This window comes from Galeopterus variegatus, unplaced genomic scaffold (genome assembly GCF_000696425.1).
Source record: "Galeopterus variegatus unplaced genomic scaffold, G_variegatus-3.0.2 Scaffold1365, whole genome shotgun sequence".
Classification (NCBI taxonomy): domain Eukaryota; kingdom Metazoa; phylum Chordata; class Mammalia; order Dermoptera; family Cynocephalidae; genus Galeopterus; species Galeopterus variegatus.
Window position 1 is genome coordinate 22519 of NW_007727476.1, and position 21565 is coordinate 44083.

The window sequence follows — 21565 nt, forward strand, 5'->3', positions numbered from 1 at the left end:
TAAGTGCAAGGAATTGTGAAAATATACAGCAAAAGGATCCAAGCAACTTAGAGGTTAGGAGAAAGAACCAAAAGAGTAGAAGTTGGTTAGAGGAAGAGGGACTGTGGAAAATAATCCGTGACAAGATCAGTTAAAACTTGTAAAGAAATGCAGTTTCAGTTAATAAAATACAATAACAGTGACTAGTTTATTTTGATTAGACATCACAGAGATCAATCTGAACTACACTGGTCAAAAAGGGAGAATGGCTTATGTATCCAAAGTATGTGGAATTTGGGGTGAGGTGAGCTTCAGGGAAGATCTGAGCCAAGGCCTTCAGAGTCCCCAAGACCCTCCCTCTTGTGCCTCTCATTCTTCCTGCATGTCATCCTATTTCGTCATTGTAACCTCTTCAGTGAAGCCTGAAAATGTGGCCTCCAAAAGCTCCCAGCTCATATCTCACAGCATCTGCCTCTAGAAAGTTACTGAGATGTGGTCTTCTAGGTCCTAAGAACAAAAATCCATCGAAGGAGTCCAAATGTCTAAGTATGGGTGAATTGCACAAACCTGGAACAATCCACTGTGGATAGGGAGTGGAGTACCACCTTGGATGATTTTCCCATTGTAGCTAGAGAAGAGAAGAATCTAAGAATAAAGAAGCTCTCATTTTAACCGCTTAGTCATAGGATCATTGGCTTGAAGAAAGTATGTGTGTGTGTGTGTGTGTGTGTGTGTGTGTATGTATGTGTGTGTGTATGTCTAAGCAGACAGAATGAACCATAATTGCTATATAAGTTTAAAAAAACATTAACAAGAGATTTTTAAAAAGAAAACTTGATTAAATATCTATAATAGTTTTTAAATCTTAATGCATTTATTTAGCAGCTATTTATTAAACACTCATAGAGTGCAACATGCTAGGCAATGTGCTAGATTCAGAAAAGTATAAAGATACAAATTCTTCCCTCTAATAATTTACAACCTTTTTTTTTTAACAACAACAAAAAGGCATACTTACCTAAGACATTTAATTACAAAGTGTCTGGTGGGATTACAGGAAGAACTAGAGCCATTCAGAAGACAGGGAGATTGCTGTGAGCATAAGCAGCAGGAGAAGGCTTCACAAAAGGAGTGGTTCTTACCCAGGGCCTTGAAGACAAGTAGGATGTGGACAGGTAGAGAACATTCCAGGTGGAGTAAATGTGCAGAGGTGGGAAGGAGGACTCAATGCCAAGACAAGTGGATGAATATTTGAAAACACCATTGTTTTGAGTAACTATGTCTCTGGTATATTATTTAAATAATTAATTCACCTAGAAAATGCCCTTTTCAAAGATAGTTTAAAAGTTGACTTCTTCTGGGGCTGGCCTGGTGGCGCACTGCAATAGTGCGCCGCTTGGGAAGCGTGGCGGTGCTCCCGCCGAGGGTTCGGATCCCACATACAGACCGGTTCCTGCTCACTGGCTGAGCGAGGCGCGGGAGCAACACCGAGGGTTGTGATCCCGTTGCCGGTCCCGGTCCGGTCCGGGGGCGACACTTAGGGTTGCGATCCGTTGCCGGACACGGAAAAAGACAAAAAAAAAAAAAGTTGACTTCTTCTTCCTTGTCTGATTATGCCTTGCTCTGAAATAATGGAGCATAAATCAGTGAGGCTGTATTGTAGTTACTTGGTGTCTTCTCTACAGTACAAAAAAGCAAAATTGCTTCAATGCTAAATTCTTTCTCCATATGCATCAGAATTTCTTTTATTTAGCAGAAAATTATTATATGTCAGAAGTGATAAATTTAGACTTGGATCCTGTTTTAATACTGAAAGCTACTATTGGTGCACAAATGTGTATGGAGCACCCACAGTGGTGAAATAGACATATCCTGTTTCTCTCCTCATGGAGTACTGGAGTAAATTTGAAGACAAGATTTTCAATAAGCAATCATCTCAAATGTGGAGTGTTATGATAAAGCAAGTGCAAGGAATTGTGAAAATATACAGCAAAAGGATCCAAGCAACTTAGAGGTTAGGAGAAAGAACCAAAAGAGTAGAAGTTGGTTAGAGGAAGAGGGACTGTGGAAAATACTCCAGATAGAAAAAAAAAAGTCTGCATGTCAGGACAGAGTATGATGCACCCGAGGAACTAAAAGGGTGCATCATACTCCTCTTTTCCTCCTCCTCTTCCTCCCCCTCCTCTCCACCTAATCCCCATCCCTGCACCTGTCCAATCCCAAGTGGTAGTAAGGTCAGAGTGGGGGAGCTGAGATGATGCATGCTTATTTACTAATCTTTCTCTTGCTTATATATTTTTTCATGCCTCTGAAATAGAAATAAATTCCAATGTTTTTTAAAAGATGGTGCTTAATAACCAGAACCCTGTATCTCTAAGACTGAACATAGAACTGTCTCTAATCAAGGTTGTCAAGTAAGGAAGCTTGTTATTTACTCTTATGTTTAGTAGTGAATGCACATGAATTCCTCTAGATTCATTCAATTCTGCTATCATACTTCACTTTGTACAGCCTTTAGCAAAAACTCGGTGTTGTCAGTAAGGCCAGGCCTTTGAGTTCTCTTCTACTGATTGTATTAACAATCTAAATCTTACTGAAAGAATTTTCATGGACTTGTTGGTCCATGAAGAAGACCACTGAAAACTCTGAGATGTTAAAATACGTAATTTCTATTTTCAGTGTGGGAAGTTATGCCTTTTGGAAGGAAATGCCATTTGATCTAATGATTGTATGTTACTAAATTAATATTTTAATTGAGTTGCTTGGTTATTCTAACCCCCTGTGGCCTTGAGGTATATTCCTTAAACACCATCTCTCACCATAGCGTCTGCTCCTGCTTCAAAGAAGTGAAGGATATTTGTTTAAAGAGCAGATCATCACTCAAGATTATTTGCCTCATTGGTGTCAGCTGTCAGACTAATACATTTATTTGGACAACAGTAGGTTCTGACAGATCTTATAAAGTTCTCTTTCTCGGCTGTGAAATATGATGGATGTGCCATACTGGTGACCTTTACACAAGGCCACATGTTAATATTCAGGACCTCCCTTTTGTTGGCCTTGAACAATGGCTGTCATTAAGAAAGCTTGGTTTGCCAATATGCCCTCTGTTAGGATGCTGGACCACTCCTGATTGGTCACCAGGAAGTATCATGTGCCTTTGATGGAAATGACATGGAAGATGTATGGTCAAAGTGCTGTGCTCAGCACCACTGCTGTGCAGAAGAGAAAACCACTATGACCCAAATAGCCCTGCACTCAAACAATGTCGCACCAACCAAAGACAACATATTGGGAAGAAAAATGCTTGTAAACTGCGTGTGTTAGAAGATGTATTGGCCAGACGGCCATAGGGCAATCTTTGAACTATTGAAATCTTTAGAAATATTGTTTGGTTCTGAAACAATACTTACAAACCTAATTAATCAAGCATAGATGGTTTATTTTCAGGCTTTCCACAGTGTGTTGCTTTAATACAAGAATAGGGTCTGTCGGGTTCTTTTTGCTGTTTCACAGAGGCATGCAAAAACTCAGCATGGGTGTTCATGTTCATACAAGTTGAAGCTCTAAATTTCAAAATAATATCTACATAGATCTCTGGTGATCCCTTCAACAAAGGCCAGGGTTAGGGGACTCTATGTGTGACTTTTTCCCCCCACTCTTTGCCTTCATTTTATTAATCAGAATCATTTATTCACAGAATCATTTAAGAAAGATGATCATTCCTGTTCAATTCTCTAGACTGACATGAAAACACATTAGCTTTTTTCTTGTAGAAAAATATAATGAAGGGTTGCTTTCCTAAATGTTTGCTTTTGAATGATATGATTTAAGATGTTCACACGTACAGCCCTATTATCCCATCTTAGTGTGATGTTTTAAAAGGGTCATTGAGAAACTGCACATCCTCATGTGAGGAAAGTAAGAGACTTAGACACGGTTTCATGTGAGAGGGCTAAGGTGCTGCATGGAGTGATCACATGGGCAGGTAGCACAAGCCTTTTGTGTCTCAAGCTGTGGTTGAAATAAGTTAATCATGAAAATAGGGCTTGACTAGAGTTTTAGCAAGATGTGAAATATTACACTGGGTCACGGCAGTTGAATTGTGTGAGCACAATCCCCGAAGGTCAACTCCTGGTTATTCATTTAGAGGCAGATTACTGACTTTGTGGATTATCCTAATGCTCCCTACTGTGTTCTCCTGGGCTACGTCACTATTCACCAGCTGGTCAGAATACGTGAGGCAGGAGAAAGGAAAAGGGCTGAAACTCGACCCACAATTATGCAGCTTATAAGCAATTCAGATGAAGGATTTAGTGAGAGGAGAGATGCTCAAGTTTATTCTCAGGAGGAAAATACAAATTCAAACCACAATGTGGTACCATTTTAAAACCACCAGAAGGGCAAAAATTGAAAAAAGATTCAGGTAATAGCAAGTGTTAACAAAAACGTGGAACAACAGAAAGCTGTATGCAGTGCTGGTGGGTGTGTAAACTGGCATAAACACTATGGAAAACAGTGGGGTTACACAATAAGGTTGAAGATATGCATGCCCTATACATTGGCTATTCCACTTCTAGAGAAACTAGAGTAACAGGAACAAGAATGTTCATAGCAGCCTTGTTTGTAATATTAAAACAAAACAAAACAAAACAAAGCTGGACTTTACCTCTACCTATGCCCGTCAATAAGAGAATAAATAAATAAATTGTGGATATTCACATAATGAAATTGAGTAAGTCTGGAGCTATTTATTTTTTAAAAAACTTGTTTGTATGTATGATATTAAGTTGTGATATATGAAGTTGCCCATATTTGACTCCTTTTGATCTTCAAAATAGCAGTTTCATATGGTAACATAATGCTTCCAAAAATAAATAAATGAAGGTTATCAAAAAAATGTTCAGTGTAGTTACAAAAAAAGAAAAGAAACTGCTCATAGAATGACAGGCTTATTAGGGTTGGAGAAGATCATTTTAATTCTTCTATAGATGGGGAAACCAAGACCTGGAGACATTTATTCAATGAATCAGTGAATCCACTAGAGCCAAATGCTCTGGCTCTCAGACCAATGTTCTTTAAGTTGTATCACATGTTTGAAACCATTCATAGTCTAGCCCAGAAATATAAAAATAGAACATTCCAATATACATCTATGTCCCTGGGCTGCAGATTTTCTGTGATTTAAGTCAACTGAATGAGGCTGATGGTGCCATGGGGAAGAGGTGGTACTACGGGATGAGGGTGAACTCCATCTGAGTGCTCTGCAGTTACCTTCTGATCCACGTGTCCCTTTACGAGGAGAAAGACAGTGATTGAACGATATTGGGAGGAGAAATGTCTCTCCCCCACAAGGCAGGGACAGACACCCTCATACTTAGCAGAGTGCTTGAGCTATGACAAATGCCTGGCCCTCTTTTGGCCACTTCACTTTCCCACCTTTATGGCAGACATCAGTAATTGCCCTATGTAGGGAGGTACAGCCCTAGAGCTCTTCTTTAAAAATTTATGCCTTGGGGGACTGTTGTTTGAGACCAAACTTGTCTGCCATTCTTGATAGGGGACAAGGCACTCTGGCTACTAGAGCTAGAATGGCTGATTATGATGAACTGAGCAATGTGGACCAAACCCTGAGGAAAGAGAAGTGAAGGCGTTACCCTGGGCAACTCTGCAAAGGGAGGGTGGAGGGTGAGGAGTGAATGTGGAGAGGGGTCACCCTGTAATACTGAGGAGCACCCACCAGAGAGGTGAGTGATTGAGTCATTCATTTCTTCTTTCGAAGATAAATTTCTGGGCGTCTACTATGTGCCAGGTGCTTGGGATATGACTGAGGTGGCACTTGCCCTCACAGAGCTTGCATTCTGTTGAGGGAGATGGACATTAAACTTGTAAACAATTACATATATCATACATTGTTATATTAATTGAATAAAAATAAAGCAGGGAACGAAGGCATGACAGAGGGCACAGAGGACTATTTTGGAATAAAGTGGGGAGTAAGCTTCTTTTAGAAGCAGGTATCTTTTGATCAATTGTGAATAAGAAAAATAAAAGATTTTATTTTATTTATTCTTTCTCCAAGTTCTTCCTTTCTTTACATAGATCCAAATTTATAACCTATATCATTTTTCTTTTCCCTGAACAACAACTTTTAACCTTCCTTGCAGGGCTGGTCTACTGACAATGAATTCCCTTAGATCTTTGTTTTTCATCTGAAAAAGTCCATTTATCCTTTTATTTTTTTATAGCATTTCTTTTTTATTCTTTCTTAGAGTTTTCATCTGTCTTCTTACATTCTTGCTTTTTGCCTACTATTTCCGTTAGAGCCCATATTGATCACAGTTATTTTAAATCTCTTGTTTGATAATTCCAACATCTGTGTCATATCTGAATCTGATATTTATGCTTGTGTTGTCTCTTCAGACTATGTTTTTTCTTGTGTTTTTGCATTTCTCATAATTTTTCATTGAAAGCCAAGGGTAACGTATTAGGTAATAGGAATGAAGACAAACAGGTCTTTAGTGTAAAGTTTTATATTAATATGTCTAGGTGTGTTGGGCTGTGTTTAATGTTTATTGTAGCTGTAGGTACCAGAAGCTTCAAATTTCTCCAGTGTCCTTGCTTTTCTCTATCCTCTGGCTTCCCTAACTACTCTTCCTCAGTAAGTGTTACATCTTGCACCTCTTTGAGCTGTAATCCAGTTATTATTCTGAAGCCCTGTTGGTGTGATGGTAAGGTGGATGGGAAACATTCTATGATTTTATGATTAAGTCTCAATCTTTTAGCAGGTATGTGTTCTTGGTCTATGACCCTCACAAGTGTTTCTCGGCTTTTCCCCCCTCTTAGGTAAGTAAGACAGGAAAGCTACAGGGGAATGGAGTAGGAAAAATGCCTTTTCCTGAGCTGAAATAAGGCTCTGATATGTCTTTGTTTTGGAGAATGCTTTGGGCATCTTTTACAATGATCATTTTCCCCTTCCTCATGTGAGAGCCATGGAGAAATTTTTTTAAAATCTTCACCTTGAGAAACTGGTGGAATTCCTTGAGGCAAAACCCAGTAAAATGTGGGGATACCCTAAAACTGGTTCCTGGAAGTTTTTCATTGTCAAGCTGGTCCGCACACAGCCTCTAGCCACTCATCAAATCTAACCATTAAATGTTCCTACCAATTTATGGCTCTAGAGGCATCTGTTCCAGGTAAAAAGATTTTGTTTTGACACTTTGGATTCACCTGTTTCTCCAGATTTTGGGGTTGCAGTCTACCCTGAAAACTCAGTTCTCTGGTAGGTTCAAGAAAAGTTGTTATTTTTAAGTTTGTTCAGCTCTCTCTTGTTGTAAGTGTCAACAGGAGCATCAATTTCCAAGCTGTTCCATGTTGGAGCCGAAACTGGAAGTGCACCTTATATATTTTTCCCAACAACATTATTGTCATTATCCCCATTTTTCAGATGAGGAAAATCAAACCCAGACCATCTTGCTCTTAATCTCTATACAAAACTACCACGTACACCCGAGATGCCAACCCGTCCCACCCGGTTGACTGCTGACTGCCTTCTAACTGGCTGATGCTCTTGTCCCCTTCTGCCCATTTTCTCTTGGAGAGCTTTTTCAAAGGTCATCACTCATCTCTGTGAAAGCTTTACTAGCTTTCCATTGTATGTTGTGCCACCTGTAGATGCCTCACCTGCCCCTTCTCTCCTGCCGGCTTCCCGTCAGCCATCGGGCTGCTCTGAGTCCTGGAAACACATCTCAGTCCTTGGCAGGCTGGAATGCCCTTGCCACCCCCTCCTGAAATGACTAAACCCTTTTCAGCCTTCAGGTCAGTCTCAGACTAAATGTCACTTTAACGGGCCTCTACCCATGTCTCTCTGTCTCAGCACCTTGTTTTTTCTTGATATCCCTCACTACTATCAATAACCACTTAGCTGTGTCCTATTTTTGTCACCTTCCCCAGGAAGACTGTAAGCTCCTTGAGGGCAGGGACTGCATTTGCCTTATTCTGTTGTATCTGTCATATCCCCAGGGCCAAGTAAGGGGCAGTCACATAGTAGGCACTCAATAAATATTTTTAAATGAAGGAATGCATAAGATGAGGAAAACTCTGGATGGATGGGAAATATGTTACTTTCTACTACTAAAAGAGTCCATTCAGGAGGTAAAAAGAGAGGAAGAAACATTTTCAGTAACAATAACAACTATGATAATAATAACAGCTAAGACTTGCTAAAGACTTCCTATGTGCCAGGTTCTGCTCTAAGCCTTTTTTATTAACACATTTAATCTGGATCTCAACCCAATGTGGTAGGTGTTATTATTATTACTGTCATTATAAAAATGGGGAAACTGAGGTGTAATGCACTTACGTAGCTTGGCCTATGTAACACAGCCAGGAAAGGATAAAGCATAGAATTGGCCCAAGCAGTCTGGGCTCAGAGCTTGTGCATTTGGCCTCTAAGCTCTGCCACCTCTGTGGCTTATTGCCTCCCAGACTCCTTCCTGGCCTTGACCCCATTAGCCTGAAAATGACTCTCACTCCACAGACAGGAGAAAAAGGTGAGTGGGAGGTGGGAGGTTTCATTATAAACCCCATTTAAGAATATTAAGAATAGAGCCAAGAATTAAGAATATTTTTTAAAAGTGTACATTGGAGTTTTTGGCATTAATAGAAGACCAATTTAAAGTTTATGTGTGATTTTAGATGTGCAACAGATAAAATCAGTTAGTTTTAGCTCCTATTTGTGCCCAGACTAAAGGGCAAAATGAGCTTTGGGTAATTAATTGTCTCTGTGTTTCATTTCTCCTTCTAGAATAGTTGCCTCTTGGTTTTTCATTAAGGACATGCTAGAGTTAGAGGCATGAGAGAGATGAAGAGTCGGAGTGGGGAGACAACCCCAGTATAGAAGTTGTATGCTGAGGGATAGCTACAAGGGCTGGGTGTGAAGCCGTCAGCATCTGCTTGCTGGTGTCTCAGAGGGGCTAACCCTGCAGCAGTTACTATATTGGTCTTTTCCTCTTGAATCAAAACTGAGGACATCAGCATCTGTCATGATTTATCATGAGCCACTTTGCAGCTCGAAGTTTAATGAGAAGTTGTTTCTGTAAATGCTGTCAGCTCTGAGGTTTATTTTATTGTTCTGTGAAATCGCTGTCTGCCACAATATTATTTCAAATAAAATTAGCAACAGATGAAAGACCTGTGCTGCAAAATAAGAGGCAGAGTTGCTTACACGTTAAAAGCACTGCAGACCTTGAATATTGGGAAGAATTTTTCTACAAAGGAAACAACAAAAAATAAGTGTCTCTGTAGTTGGGAAAAGTTGTGCCCTATATCAGTAGCCTAAGGCAGCCTGATGGAGCAGTTAAGAAAGTGGGCCCTTGTGGGAGGCATTTTTTAAAGTAATTCTGATATTTTTATTTATTTTTTAAATTGACAGATAACATTATATGTTTTTATCATGTTTTGCAATATATATACATACATATATAGATGCATATAATATACATAAAACAAAATTCCTTCAAAATTCTTAGATCTTGCTCCCAATCTCAGATTCTTCAACACTTGGCTCTCTCTGAGCCTTGGTTTCCTCCTCAGTAAAAGGAGTAGGCTGGAGAGTTTTTGTGGGACTCGAGTGGGGTTACTGGTGTAAAAACAAAGAAAATGTAAAGGAATATGCAAGTTGAAAAGGGCAGGTAGTGCTGGTTTCTGAAGGGGGGACTGGCTACAGAGAGATACCTGAGGAGGAAGAGGTTACCGATTTACAGCTCTAGTATGTTCATGGTGGTTTGACTAAATGAGATTGATAACAGTACCGGAAATCTCAGATGAGCGACCAAGACCAGTGGCTCTTTACCCTGATTGCAAATTGTAATCACTGAAAGGCTTACAAATTACAGACACTTGGGTCCCAATCTCACTGATTGGTCAGCGGTGGGATCACGTATTTGTATTTGTTAATGCATGTCGGGTACTGTGTAATGCGCAGCCAAGGTTGGGAAGTATTGAATGAGATTCAAAAGATGTGTAACCTACCAAAAACACTGGACTTTAAGTCATGAGGTATGGATTTTGGCTCAAGTTCTATCACTGTCTAGGATGGTAAATTTGAAAAATTAAAAAAAAAAAAAGATCAAAAGCCATTGGAGATTGCAAAAGGAACTTCCATTTCCAAGTCTCTGTTTCTGACTGTTGAATGCCAGAACAACGTGTTCTATCAATTCAGGCAACCGGGTGGTTGTATTGCAGAGGAAACCTGAAATTCATACAGGGGTCTGTGAAACAGGAAGGGTCTGTTTTCTTGTGTTGAAGTTCATTTTGCTTTAAATCAGCAGTCAATGTAGTTTCAAAATAATTGCTTCTTTTGACTTGGGTGAACTTTTGTCACTGGGGTAGTACCAAGTATATGGTAGAAGCTCAGTAAGTATTGGTTGAATAACTATATAAATTAAAACAGTTGCCACCTGTATCAACATCATACATGGTGGCTTTAATAATTATTCCCTATACATATATGAGACTGTGTACACACACACACACACACACGCACACACACATTCACAGATGCTCCTTGACTTATGATGGGTTTACATCCAGATAAACCCACTGTATGTTGAAAACATCCTAAATTGAAAATGCGCTTAATACAACTAACTACCAAACATCATAATTTAGCCTAGCCTACCTCAGATGTGTTCAGAACACTTCTTTTAGCCACAGTTGGGCAAAATCACCTAACACAAAGGCTTTTTTATAATAGTGTTGAACATCTCATGTAATTTACTGAATGCTGTACTGAAAGTGAAAAGCAGAATGGTTGGATACCCACTTGAAGTACAGTTTCCACTGAATGTGAATCACCTTCATACCACTGTAAAGTCAAAAAATTGTTAAGTCAAACCATCATTAAGTTGGGGATCATCTGTATTTATTTATATAATGCCTGTTATACTGCAAATGAAAAATTACTTTCTATTCTGAGAAGCAGTGAAATCTTTTATGCAGAGGAATGAAGATCCAGTCCTCTGGAGATATTTAAACAGAGGCGGATGTTGAAGGTGGTGAGGCTCAGCCTCAGATGACCCCTAAGGTCTCTTTCAACCCATAACTCTGGGACATAAAGATGTGTAACACCTCAGGGCTTCCATACTGTTCTTGGTATTTGAACAACTGAACAAAGGCGGATCCAATGCCATTGGTTCTAGTGTTGTTTATTTTCCTTAGGGATCGAGAACCAGTGTTACTGTTTTGAAAGATTCTAGATGTTTCTTTGCATTCAGGAAAGCTTGCTAAACTTGCCTACCATTTCAAATTCTGGGCTTTAAGACAAAATGGGATAACCAATTAAAATGAAAATGAAAGCTCTATCTGAAGTGTTGAAGTTAGACTGGATTTCTGGAGCTCTAAAATCTGCCTGTGCACAGGGCTTGCAAATGCTTTTCCACTGTTTCAAGTTGAATACTTACAAAGGCATGTTCTGAGGTGAAGATGCTGTGATAGGAGGTGAATGATAATGTGGTTTTTATAGGGCTGGTCACAGGCCAAAGACACAAAGTGGTGACCTGTGATGATTCAGAGAGCGGTCATGTTTTGTGTATCTTACACAGCATTTTTTAAAAAAATTGAATGAGTTACCAACATTTAAAACTCAGAACTTTTCACATACATAAAAATCCCATATTTTTGCTTCTTCTGAAAACCCAGAAAGACTGTCAACACTGGACCTACAGTTCCTCATGCAATAAAAGACAGTATCTGAGAGGTATCTTGTCCCTTTTGATGGGACATACACATCCGGGATATTTCTATTTGGCCCCTTCTCTCATTTGTTATCTGCCTGGCCCCCAGGTGCATTTGCTTTGATTCCCCCCCTCTGCAGACAAAGGTTTAGGAGATTTAGGTTGTGGTTTAGGAGGAGTGTGTCAGGGCACTTAGCATGGCCTGAACCCTCTTTGCCATTTAACTGTGCCTTGAACGGCAGGGAGTGTGTGTCTTGTTACAAAAATTGTTACTCCCTGACAGTTTTTTCTACATAGTAGAGCTCAAGTCATGTGATCTCTTCCTCCTCCTACTCCATACCTACTACCTCCTGGTTTCTCCTTTTTTCTGTCACCCAAATCTGGACACTTTTGTGTGTGTGTGTGTGTGTGTGTGTGTGTGTGTGAAAAGGGCTGCTATTAATAATTACTCTGGGACAACATGTGTAAATTGGAACTATTGTGTGCATGTTAGTTTTCTAGGGATGCTATAACAAAGTACCACAAACCGGGTGGCTTAAAACAACAGAAATTAATTTTCCTACAGTTCTGGGGGCCAGAAGTCCAAATGTAGGTGTCAGCAGGTGGCTCCTGGAAATTCTGAGGGAGGATCTGATCAATGCCCTCTCTTAGCTTCTAGTGGTTGCCGGCAACCCTCGGTGCTCCTTGGCTAGTAAAGCATCCCTCCAATCTCTGTCTCCCTCATGCTGTGGCATTTTTCCTGTGTCTCTGTGACTCTGTTTCCTCTTCTTATAGGGACACCAGCCATACCGGATTAAGGCCCACCATAATGATCTCATCTTAACTTGATTACATCTGCAAAGACCTTATTTCCAAATAAGCTTACACTCTCAGGTAGAAGAGGTTAGGACTTTAGTATATGTTTTAAAGTACACAGTTTAACCCATAATGAACTAGGTCATTTGTTCATACACAGGGCAATACCCTCCTGCAAATTTCTCTTTGTTTGTCTAAACAAGCCTGCTCAACACCCCACCCAGTCAGATGGGGAAATTTCTCCTTCCTCCTGATGTTTCCTCCATGGGTGATTTCATTCCAGGTCACTGTCAGATGAAAAGCCATCCAATTAAATAAATTCATAGTAGGGGATGCTCAACTACATTGACTCTCTAAAGTTTATCTTCATTGTCTAAATAAAAGTGCTTTCTGACTTCCATCTTGCAAAAATAAATAAATAAATAAGTGTTTTCTGGATTGTAAGAGTAACGCACATTCAGCATAGAAAATCTGACATTACATAAAAATTACTCAGAAAGTTGAATTATACCACTAAGAAACAACTTAATGTGATTAATTTTCTTCCAGCTTTATTATTTGCATTTAAAAAATAAAAATTGTATAGTTTTATATATCTTTTATTAACAGGCATTTTCCCATATGAACTCTATTTTACCATATAATGGTAGTATTCAATATTCATTGTTTTCTATGTGCCAAGTACTACTTTATATGCATTATTTAATTTATTCTTTACAATATCCCTATGAAGTAGGTACAATTATTCTTATTTTATGAATTAGAAACTGAGGCAGTATAAACCTAAGGAAATTTTTCTAGGCTACACAGCTAGTAATATGTAAAATCAGGAATCAGTTCACCAGGCTCCAGAACTTGCACTCACATCGCCATGAGTAATATCTTAGAAATGAGCAATGATTCTTTTTTTATTTACATTGAAAAAAGAATTTAAAAAGTGGATTTGGTAATAAAATAAAGGCAAATTAATCTTGTATCTTCTTATCCCCTTTGCAGCATCTCTCTCCCCCGGAGACCTCAGTAACTTCAAATCCCAATCTTAAATTTAAAAAAAAAAATAATTAATTATTTTTTAAAGCATAATTGATTATACATATTTGTGGAGTACACAGTCAAATATCAATACCTGTGTCTAATGTGGGATGATCAAATCAGGATAATTAACATGTCCATCATTACAAAACCTCATCATTTTTGTATTCTGTATCTATTAAACAATCCCCCCTTCCCCTCCCTCTTTCCCACCCTAGTAACCACAGTTCTGTTCTTTTTTTTTTTTTTTGAGATCCACAAAATCAACAAACCTTTACCTAGATGGACTAAGAAAAAGAGAGAAGGCTCAAATAGCTGAAGTCAGAAATAAAAGAGGGGTCATTACAACCAAATTTACAGAAATCAAAAGGGTTATAAGAGAATACCATGAATAATTACTGGTCAACAAATTGGATAATAGAGATGAAATAAATAAATTTCTACAAACACACCACTTACCAAGACTGAATTATGAAAAAAAAGAGTTTGAACAGAATTATTTCTAGTAAGATGAGTGATTATAGTTTTTTGGATTCTNAGATCCACAAAATCAACAAACCTTTACCTAGATGGACTAAGAAAAAGAGAGAAGGCTCAAACAGCTGAAGTCAGAAATAAAAGAGGGGTCATTACAATCAAATTTACAGAAATCAAAAGGGTTATAAGAGAATACCATGAATAATTACTGGTCAACAAATTGGATAATAGAGATGAAATAAATAAATTTCTACAAACACACCACTTACCAAGACTGAATTATGAAAAAAAAGAGTTTGAACAGAATTATTTCTAGTAAGATGAGTGATTATAGTTTTTTGGATTCTCGATGCAGGAACTTTCCCACCCTAGTAACCACAGTTCTGTTCTTTTTTTTTTTTTTTGAGATCCACAAAATCAACAAACCTTTACCTAGATGGACTAAGAAAAAGAGAGAAGGCTCAAATAGCTGAAGTCAGAAATAAAAGAGGGGTCATTACAACCAAATTTACAGAAATCAAAAGGGTTATAAGAGAATACCATGAATAATTACTGGTCAACAAATTGGATAATAGAGATGAAATAAATAAATCTCTACAAACACACCACTTACCAAGACTGAATTATGAAAAAAAAGAGAGTTTGAACAGAATTATTTCTAGTAAGATGAGTGATTATAGTTTTTTGGATTCTCGATGCAGGACTCCCTTGAGGATTTCTTGCAGGGCTGGTCGTGTGGTGGTGAACTCCCACAGTTTTTGTTTGTCTGGAAAATACACGATTTCTCCCTCATTTCTGAAGGATAACCTTGCTGGGCATAGTATTCTTGGCTGGCAGTTTTTTTCTTTTTGTATTTTTTTTTTTTTGTCTTTTGTCTTTTTCCGTGTCTGGCAACGGATCGCGACCCTCAGTGTTGCCCCCGTACTGGACCGGGGACCGGCAACGGGATTGCAACCCTCGGTGTTGCCCCCGCGCCTCGCTCAGCCAGTGAGCGGGAACCGGTCTGTATGTGGGATCCGAACCCTCGGGCGGGAGCGCCGCCGCGCTTCCCAAGTGGTGCACTTATCCAGTGCGCCACCGGGCCGGCCCCTCTTTTTGTATTTTGAATATATCATCCCATTTCTTCTGGCCTGTAGAGTTTCTGTTGAGAAGTCTGTCGTTAGTCTGATAGGGGCTCCCTTATAGGTGACTTGATGCTTTTTTTCTTGCTTGGTTTTAGATTCCCTCTTTGCCTTTGAGCTTCGCCAGTGTGACTATAATGTGTCTTGGAGAGGATATTTTTGAGTTGAATATGTTTGGGGTACTTTGAGCCTCCTGGATCTGAATGTCCATGTCTCTCCATTTATCTGGGAAATTTTCCATTATTATTTTGTTGAATAGGTTTTCCATGCCTTTTCCTTTCTCCTTCCCTTCCAGAATACCAATGATTCAAATGTTTGTGTGCTTAAGGTTGTCTGCCAGCTCTCTTAGATTTTCCTCCTTTTCTAAAATTCCTTTTTTCCTTTTTTTTTTGGTCTGTCTAGGTTATTTCAAAATGACTATCTTCAAGATCAGACATTCTTTCTTCAGCTTGTTCTAGCCAGCTGCTTAAGGTCTTCGTTGTGTTTTTTATTTCATTGAGTGAATCTTTCGGTTCCGTGAGTTCTGCTACATTCTTTTTAAAGGTATTAATCTCTTTGTAAATTTCCTCCTCCATATCCTGGATTTTTTCTCTTGTTTCATTATGTTGTCTAACTGAGTCTTCTTGTATCTCCTTGAGTTTCCTTAAGATGTTGCTTGGGATTCTTTTTCAGACATTTCAAGTGTTTCTTGCTCTATAGGGTCTGGTATTTGAGAATTACTGTATTGTTTTGGTGGTGTCATATTTTCTGGAATTTTTGTGTTTCTAGTATCTCTACATTGATGTCTGATCATCTAGTAGGGCAGTTTCTTTTTCTATTACTCTGGAGTGGGCTTTGAAGAGAGAGATGTCCTCTTCTTTTTCCAGTCTCTGCTGGTGACTCTTCTTGTGTCATTGCAGTTGAGTGTCTGGCAGTCCACCCGCATGGTGGCTGTAGCTGCTGCTGTGGCATAGAGCCACTTTTGCACAGCCATGGCTGTGGTGGAGGCTGTTGTGGGCCACCCATGTAGAAGTGGTGTTTTCAGAGTGCTCCATGCCTGCTAGTGGGTGGGGGATGCTGCCCTTGGCTCTTGCCTAGGACCCTGGGTATGTTCTGTTTCTTGCCTGCTACTGGGTGGAGGGGAAGCCCTTGGCTCCCACCAAGGACCCTGGACATGCTGTATTTCTTGCGTGCTTCTAGGGGCAGTGGCTGCTCTCAGCTCCTGTCTATGACCCCAGGCCTGTTCTGTTTCTTGCCTCTGCTCTCTTCTTCTGAAAGATCAATGTATTATTGTGCCAATTCTAAATTTTCACGTACACACATACACACACACTCCTGTACCACACATCCAGTTGTGCAATCTAGAGAATTATTCTTACCTCTTTTGGTCTATCTCCTATTCCCCTTAGCCAACCCATTACCAATTGGCTAAGAAGATTGTTTGCTTCTTAGATATCTCTTTAAGATATCTTCTCTGTAGCTCCTCCAGGACACCATCATCTGTGACATAGAAACCTGGCATTGCAACAGCTCTGCTCATTACTATCTTTGACTATTGGGGACTATTTCTCATGTTTGCTTTCTACTGAGGAATTAGTAATGTAGATATGGGTGGTATGAGTTGAGTAGCTATCAGTTTCTCAACAGATGTGAATTAGGTAAAGGAACCCACCTCAACTACTGGATAAGAATCAAAGTTGGAGTCATAGGTTTTTTTTGGGCTTTCTACAATATTCTAGATCAATTTTAAACAACAGAGCTTGTTTTTAACCCTCTGTAGTGCATGAAGAGGGAGTATCTTGAGCAGTTATGATTAGGTTATGGGGATGAGAAATCTGGATTCAAGTTCCAACACTGCTAATTAATATTTGTGTGACCTTGGACAAGCTACCTGTTCTAAGCCTGTATTGGTTTCCTAGGGCTGCTGTAAAAAATGACCACAAACTGGGTGTTTTAAAACAACAGAAATTTATTCTCCCAGTTTTGGAGGCTAGGAGTCCGAAATCAAAGTGGTGGCAGGGCTGTTCTCCCTCTGAAGCCTCTAGGGGAGGATCCTTCCTTGTTTCTTTCATTTTCTGTTAGCCCCAGGTGTTTTGTGGCTTGTGGCAGCATTTTTCCAATTCTTCCCTCCATCTCCACGTGGCTTCTTTCCTCTGATATATGTCTTCACATGGTGTTCTCTCGTGTGTCTCAGTTTTCTTTTTATATAAGGACACCAGTCATATTGGATTAAAAAGTTCATCCTCATGCAGTGTGACTTCATCTTAACTTGATTACATCTTTAAAGATCCTATTTCCAAATGAGGTCACAGGCACAGGTACTGGGGGTTAGGACTTCAACATACCCTTTGGTGGGACATAATTCAATCCATAACTCTCAGGCTAGCTTTCTGACTTGTAAAATGGAGATAATAGTACTAACTGCTAGGTATGTTTTTTGTGAAGACTAAATGACAAACATGTCCAGGGCCTCCCACAGTGCCTACAACATACCTTGAACTCAACAAAAGCATTTTCCATCTTTTACCTCCCTTTCCATAAACTTCCATCTTCTTCTCCCACTCAGATGCTCCAGTCGCTGTTGTCTTTGTCACTTCTCTTTGCTCAGGGTAGAAAAACAAACAAACAAAAATCCACATATAACCTGATTTCTGCTATTAATTTTGTAGATGATATTGAAGTGCATTCTTTCATACTAATGTGTTTACCTTTTACAGTATTTCCAGAAATTACTCAGAGTCCAGTGGCATTTAAAAGAATACCCTATACTCACGAGAACAAAATACCCACGTCTCCTGTAAGCTCAGTTTCTTCTGAAGAAGAAAACTACAGAACAGCTGGTTCCTCCCTAGTACCATCCGGTGAAAGGGATGAGGACCCATTGTTCTGCACTCTCAGAGAAGACATTAATAAGAGAGCCAGAGGAGCACCCCAGCAGATCTGGAGCAGTCCATTTTTGGAAGAGCAAATGGCAAAAAAGGCTATTCAACCACACTCGGTAAATCCTGTTCACCTGGAGGCTGTGGGTATACACATCAATAGACACATGAGATTTCAGAACCAGCCCTTGAGCAATTCCAAGGGTTATTCTGGTAGGTATCACTTGGTACTTCCTGACTCTTCTTGTTTTGACTAGTCACATTTTGTTTTTAACTTCAGTATAAACAGAAAAATTATTGACTCAATAGAAGGTCCTATTTTAGAAGGTAGAGAACTGTGAGAACCATAGCAGTCAGTCCTTAATGAAAGCCTACTTGTTGCCAAGTGTTGTTCCGAAGGAGAGAGCAGGTGCGAGTTGATGACCTGTAATTTGATGATTCAGGTATTGCATCAGATAATGATAATGAGGGTTATTGTTATCATCGTCATCATCCCAGCCACCATCTATTAAGCTCTCATCATGTGCCAGACACTGTGCTAACATTTTATATTATTTGATGAAATCTTTATTTAACACTCAGGCAGATAATATTATTTTAAAGATAAGGAAGCCATGAATTCATTCTACAGGATAATGTATATGATAATGAAGTGTCTCTAAGTCACATGTTGTAATAGGAGGAATGATCAGAAGTAAGAAGATGGACCACAAGGGATGAGCTTTGGAACCAGGAAGGCTTGGGTTTAAATCACAGCGCTTTCTCATTTCAGCTCTATAGCCATGATCCAGACCCGTAAATGTTCATTGAGCTCAGTTTTTTTCATCTGTAAACTAAAGACAATTACTACTTTGAAGGGATATTGTAATTAGATGACTGATGTAAATAAAATTACCCAAATATAGTAGGGACTGAACTGATGGCTGTGATGATGGTGGTGGTGTTTATGGTGCTGATGTCCAGACTGGAGGAGAGAAAATGTAAGGGATATCTCCAAATATCCTAGGAATTGTCATGTAGAAGAAGGGTTAGACTGTTGTAAATAGGCTGGGTCTGATGATGGGAAGCAGGTGAGGTTGGTCTGTTAACATTTTTGAGTTTACTATGTATAAGGCAATGTGCTAAGATTTGAATGTACATCTTCAATTTTGATGCATGTGACCCTCCTCTGAGATGGGAACCGTTATTTTCCCATGATTAGATGCAGAATCTGAGGCCCAGAGAGTTTCTGTAACTGTAGGGCTGACGTCAGGATCCAAACCTTCCATTCTGACTCCAGGTCAGAGTGTTCCTGCATTAAAGTTCTAAGTATGACAGTAATAGCTCTTGGGTATTGAGAACTTACTATATACTTGATGCTCAACATTTTTATCTCATTCGTCCCGCAGATACTTAACTAATTTCCTTTTTTCACTTCCTTCAAGTCTACTGAAATGTAAATGGGTCTTTCCTAACCTCCTTTCTTGCTTAATTTTTCTCCTTGGGACTTATTACCAGCTGACATTTATAAATGTGTTCATTTGCTTATTTGTTAGACTGTTTCCTCTTCCAGCTCCCTCCCCCCCAACTAGAATTTAAGCCCTAGGAGGGTACTTCATCAAGTTCACAGAAATCTTCATGTTATTTTTCCATTCTATTTTTCCACAAAATTTTAAAAGTATCTTTGTATAAGTGCGGGGATATTGCCTTCCTTATTCTCTTCTGTATCCCCAGTGTCTTGAATATTGCCAGGCACATAAAAGGCACTCAGATAATAATGAATCAATACGTGAACGAAGAAACTTAATCTCTAGCAACACCATGGAGAGGGTAATACAATCCCCATGTTTCAGGTAAGGTCAAAACTTCATGTTATTTTTCCATTCTATTTTTCCACAAAATTTTAAAAGTATCTTTGTATAAGTGCAGGGATATTGCCTTCCTTATTCTCTTCTGTATCCCCAGTGTCTAGAATATTGCCAGGCACATAAAAGGCACTCAGATAATAATGAATCAATACGTGAACGAAGAAACTTAATCTCTCTAGCAACACCATGGAGAGGGTAATACAATCCCCATGTTTCAGGTAAGGTCAAAAAGGTTTAGGCCCGGTGATGTGTCAGGATTTGAATCTATGATGGCCTAACCCTGAAGCCTTGTTTATTTCATTACACCACACTGTCCCTCTAAGACAATCTGTTGCGAAGCACATCATTAGCAAATCGCTTTCAGGGAAGGAATTCCTATTCTTTGGCACGAGACAGAGGACAGTACATTTTGTCTAGGTCATATCCTGTTGCTCCAAATCCAGAGCCTTGTCAGTGTTTTCTGGTGAATTCTTCTTGCACTGAATATTGATGACAGTGAATGGGTCATCTGCCAAGGTTAGAAATCCAAATCAACAAACAGCTATTAAGCATCAAAATTTCACAGAGCAATGGGTTTGAAAGCTTTCATTTACCCGGAGATACCATTCCACCTTTATTTTCAGGATATAATTCTCACATTAGTGAAATCAGATTCACTAAAAATGTTTCACTGCTTAACTTGGGTATGTCGAGTGTGCAGTGGGGGATGCCCAGTACTCCAGGCACAGAACAGCATGTGATGAACTAACTTGAATTACTTGGAGGTAGGCTGGCTGTTTGATATCCACTACTAGGAAGATACTTTGCATTTTAACTCTTTTACGTATTTTTTGAATTTGTGAATGGTCCTGTGGGTTGTTCCAAATATTTTAGACATCTACATGCTATTAAAAGACATTTTAGGGGCCGGCCCCATGGCGCACTTGGGAGAGTGCGGTGCTGGGAGCACAGCGACGCTCCCGCCGCGGGTTCAGATCCTATATAGGACTGCCCGGTGCGCTCACTGGCTGAGCGCGGTGCAGACGACACCAAGCCAAGGGTTGTGGTCCCCTTACCCGTCATGAAAAAGACAAAAAAAAAAAAAAAAGACATTTTAAAATTTGTAGGAAGTGATTTAAAGCACATAAATTGTCTTAATTTACTACTGAAGAATTAAACAGTAGTGTAGGTCAATGGACAAGTTTCCTTAGATAAAAATTTCAAGATTTTATATACATATACACACACATATCTGTATTTATGTGTGTATACCTGTATATATGTCTGTATATCTGTATATATGTGTGCACGTATATTTATATGGAAACATAGGTGGAATATAATACAAGGGAACTTCAAAAAGTTCATGGAAGATTCATATTGTCTTTCAATTATATTTTTTCAGGAACTCTGAAGTACCCTCATGTGTGTGTGTGTAATTTTTTACAGTCTCGGTTGTATTGTTGTGTAATGAGGCTAGATCACATCTTTTACATGAAGAAATGATTTGGTTGGGTAAAAAAAGGTCAAGATTATTATTAGTACTAGTGTGCATGTGTGTGTTTTGCAGACCCAGCCTCAAGTTAATTCACCGATTGTTTTTTTTACCAGGTGGTTTGCAATTTCTAATAAAACCCATGAAGTAATTGCCTCTGGGATTTTTAAAAATCACCAGTTGTTTGTATAAAATGGGCTGCAGATCTGTTATTGCATTCCATTTGATAGTTTTCCATTCACAAACT

The 21565-nt window shown here is 39.2% G+C and overlaps 1 protein-coding gene across 1 annotated transcript in view; it reads left to right on the forward strand.

The window, feature by feature from the left end:
• The window catches only part of LOC103593543 (chromosome unknown open reading frame, human C12orf42), a 24860-nt gene that overhangs the window by 1678 nt on the left and 1617 nt on the right, over nt 1-21565 (forward strand). The window contains exon 2 of the mRNA XM_008576547.1: nt 17836-18214. Within this exon, the coding sequence (XP_008574769.1) occupies nt 17836-18214 (379 nt within the window). The remainder of the gene's footprint in view (nt 1-17835; nt 18215-21565) is intronic.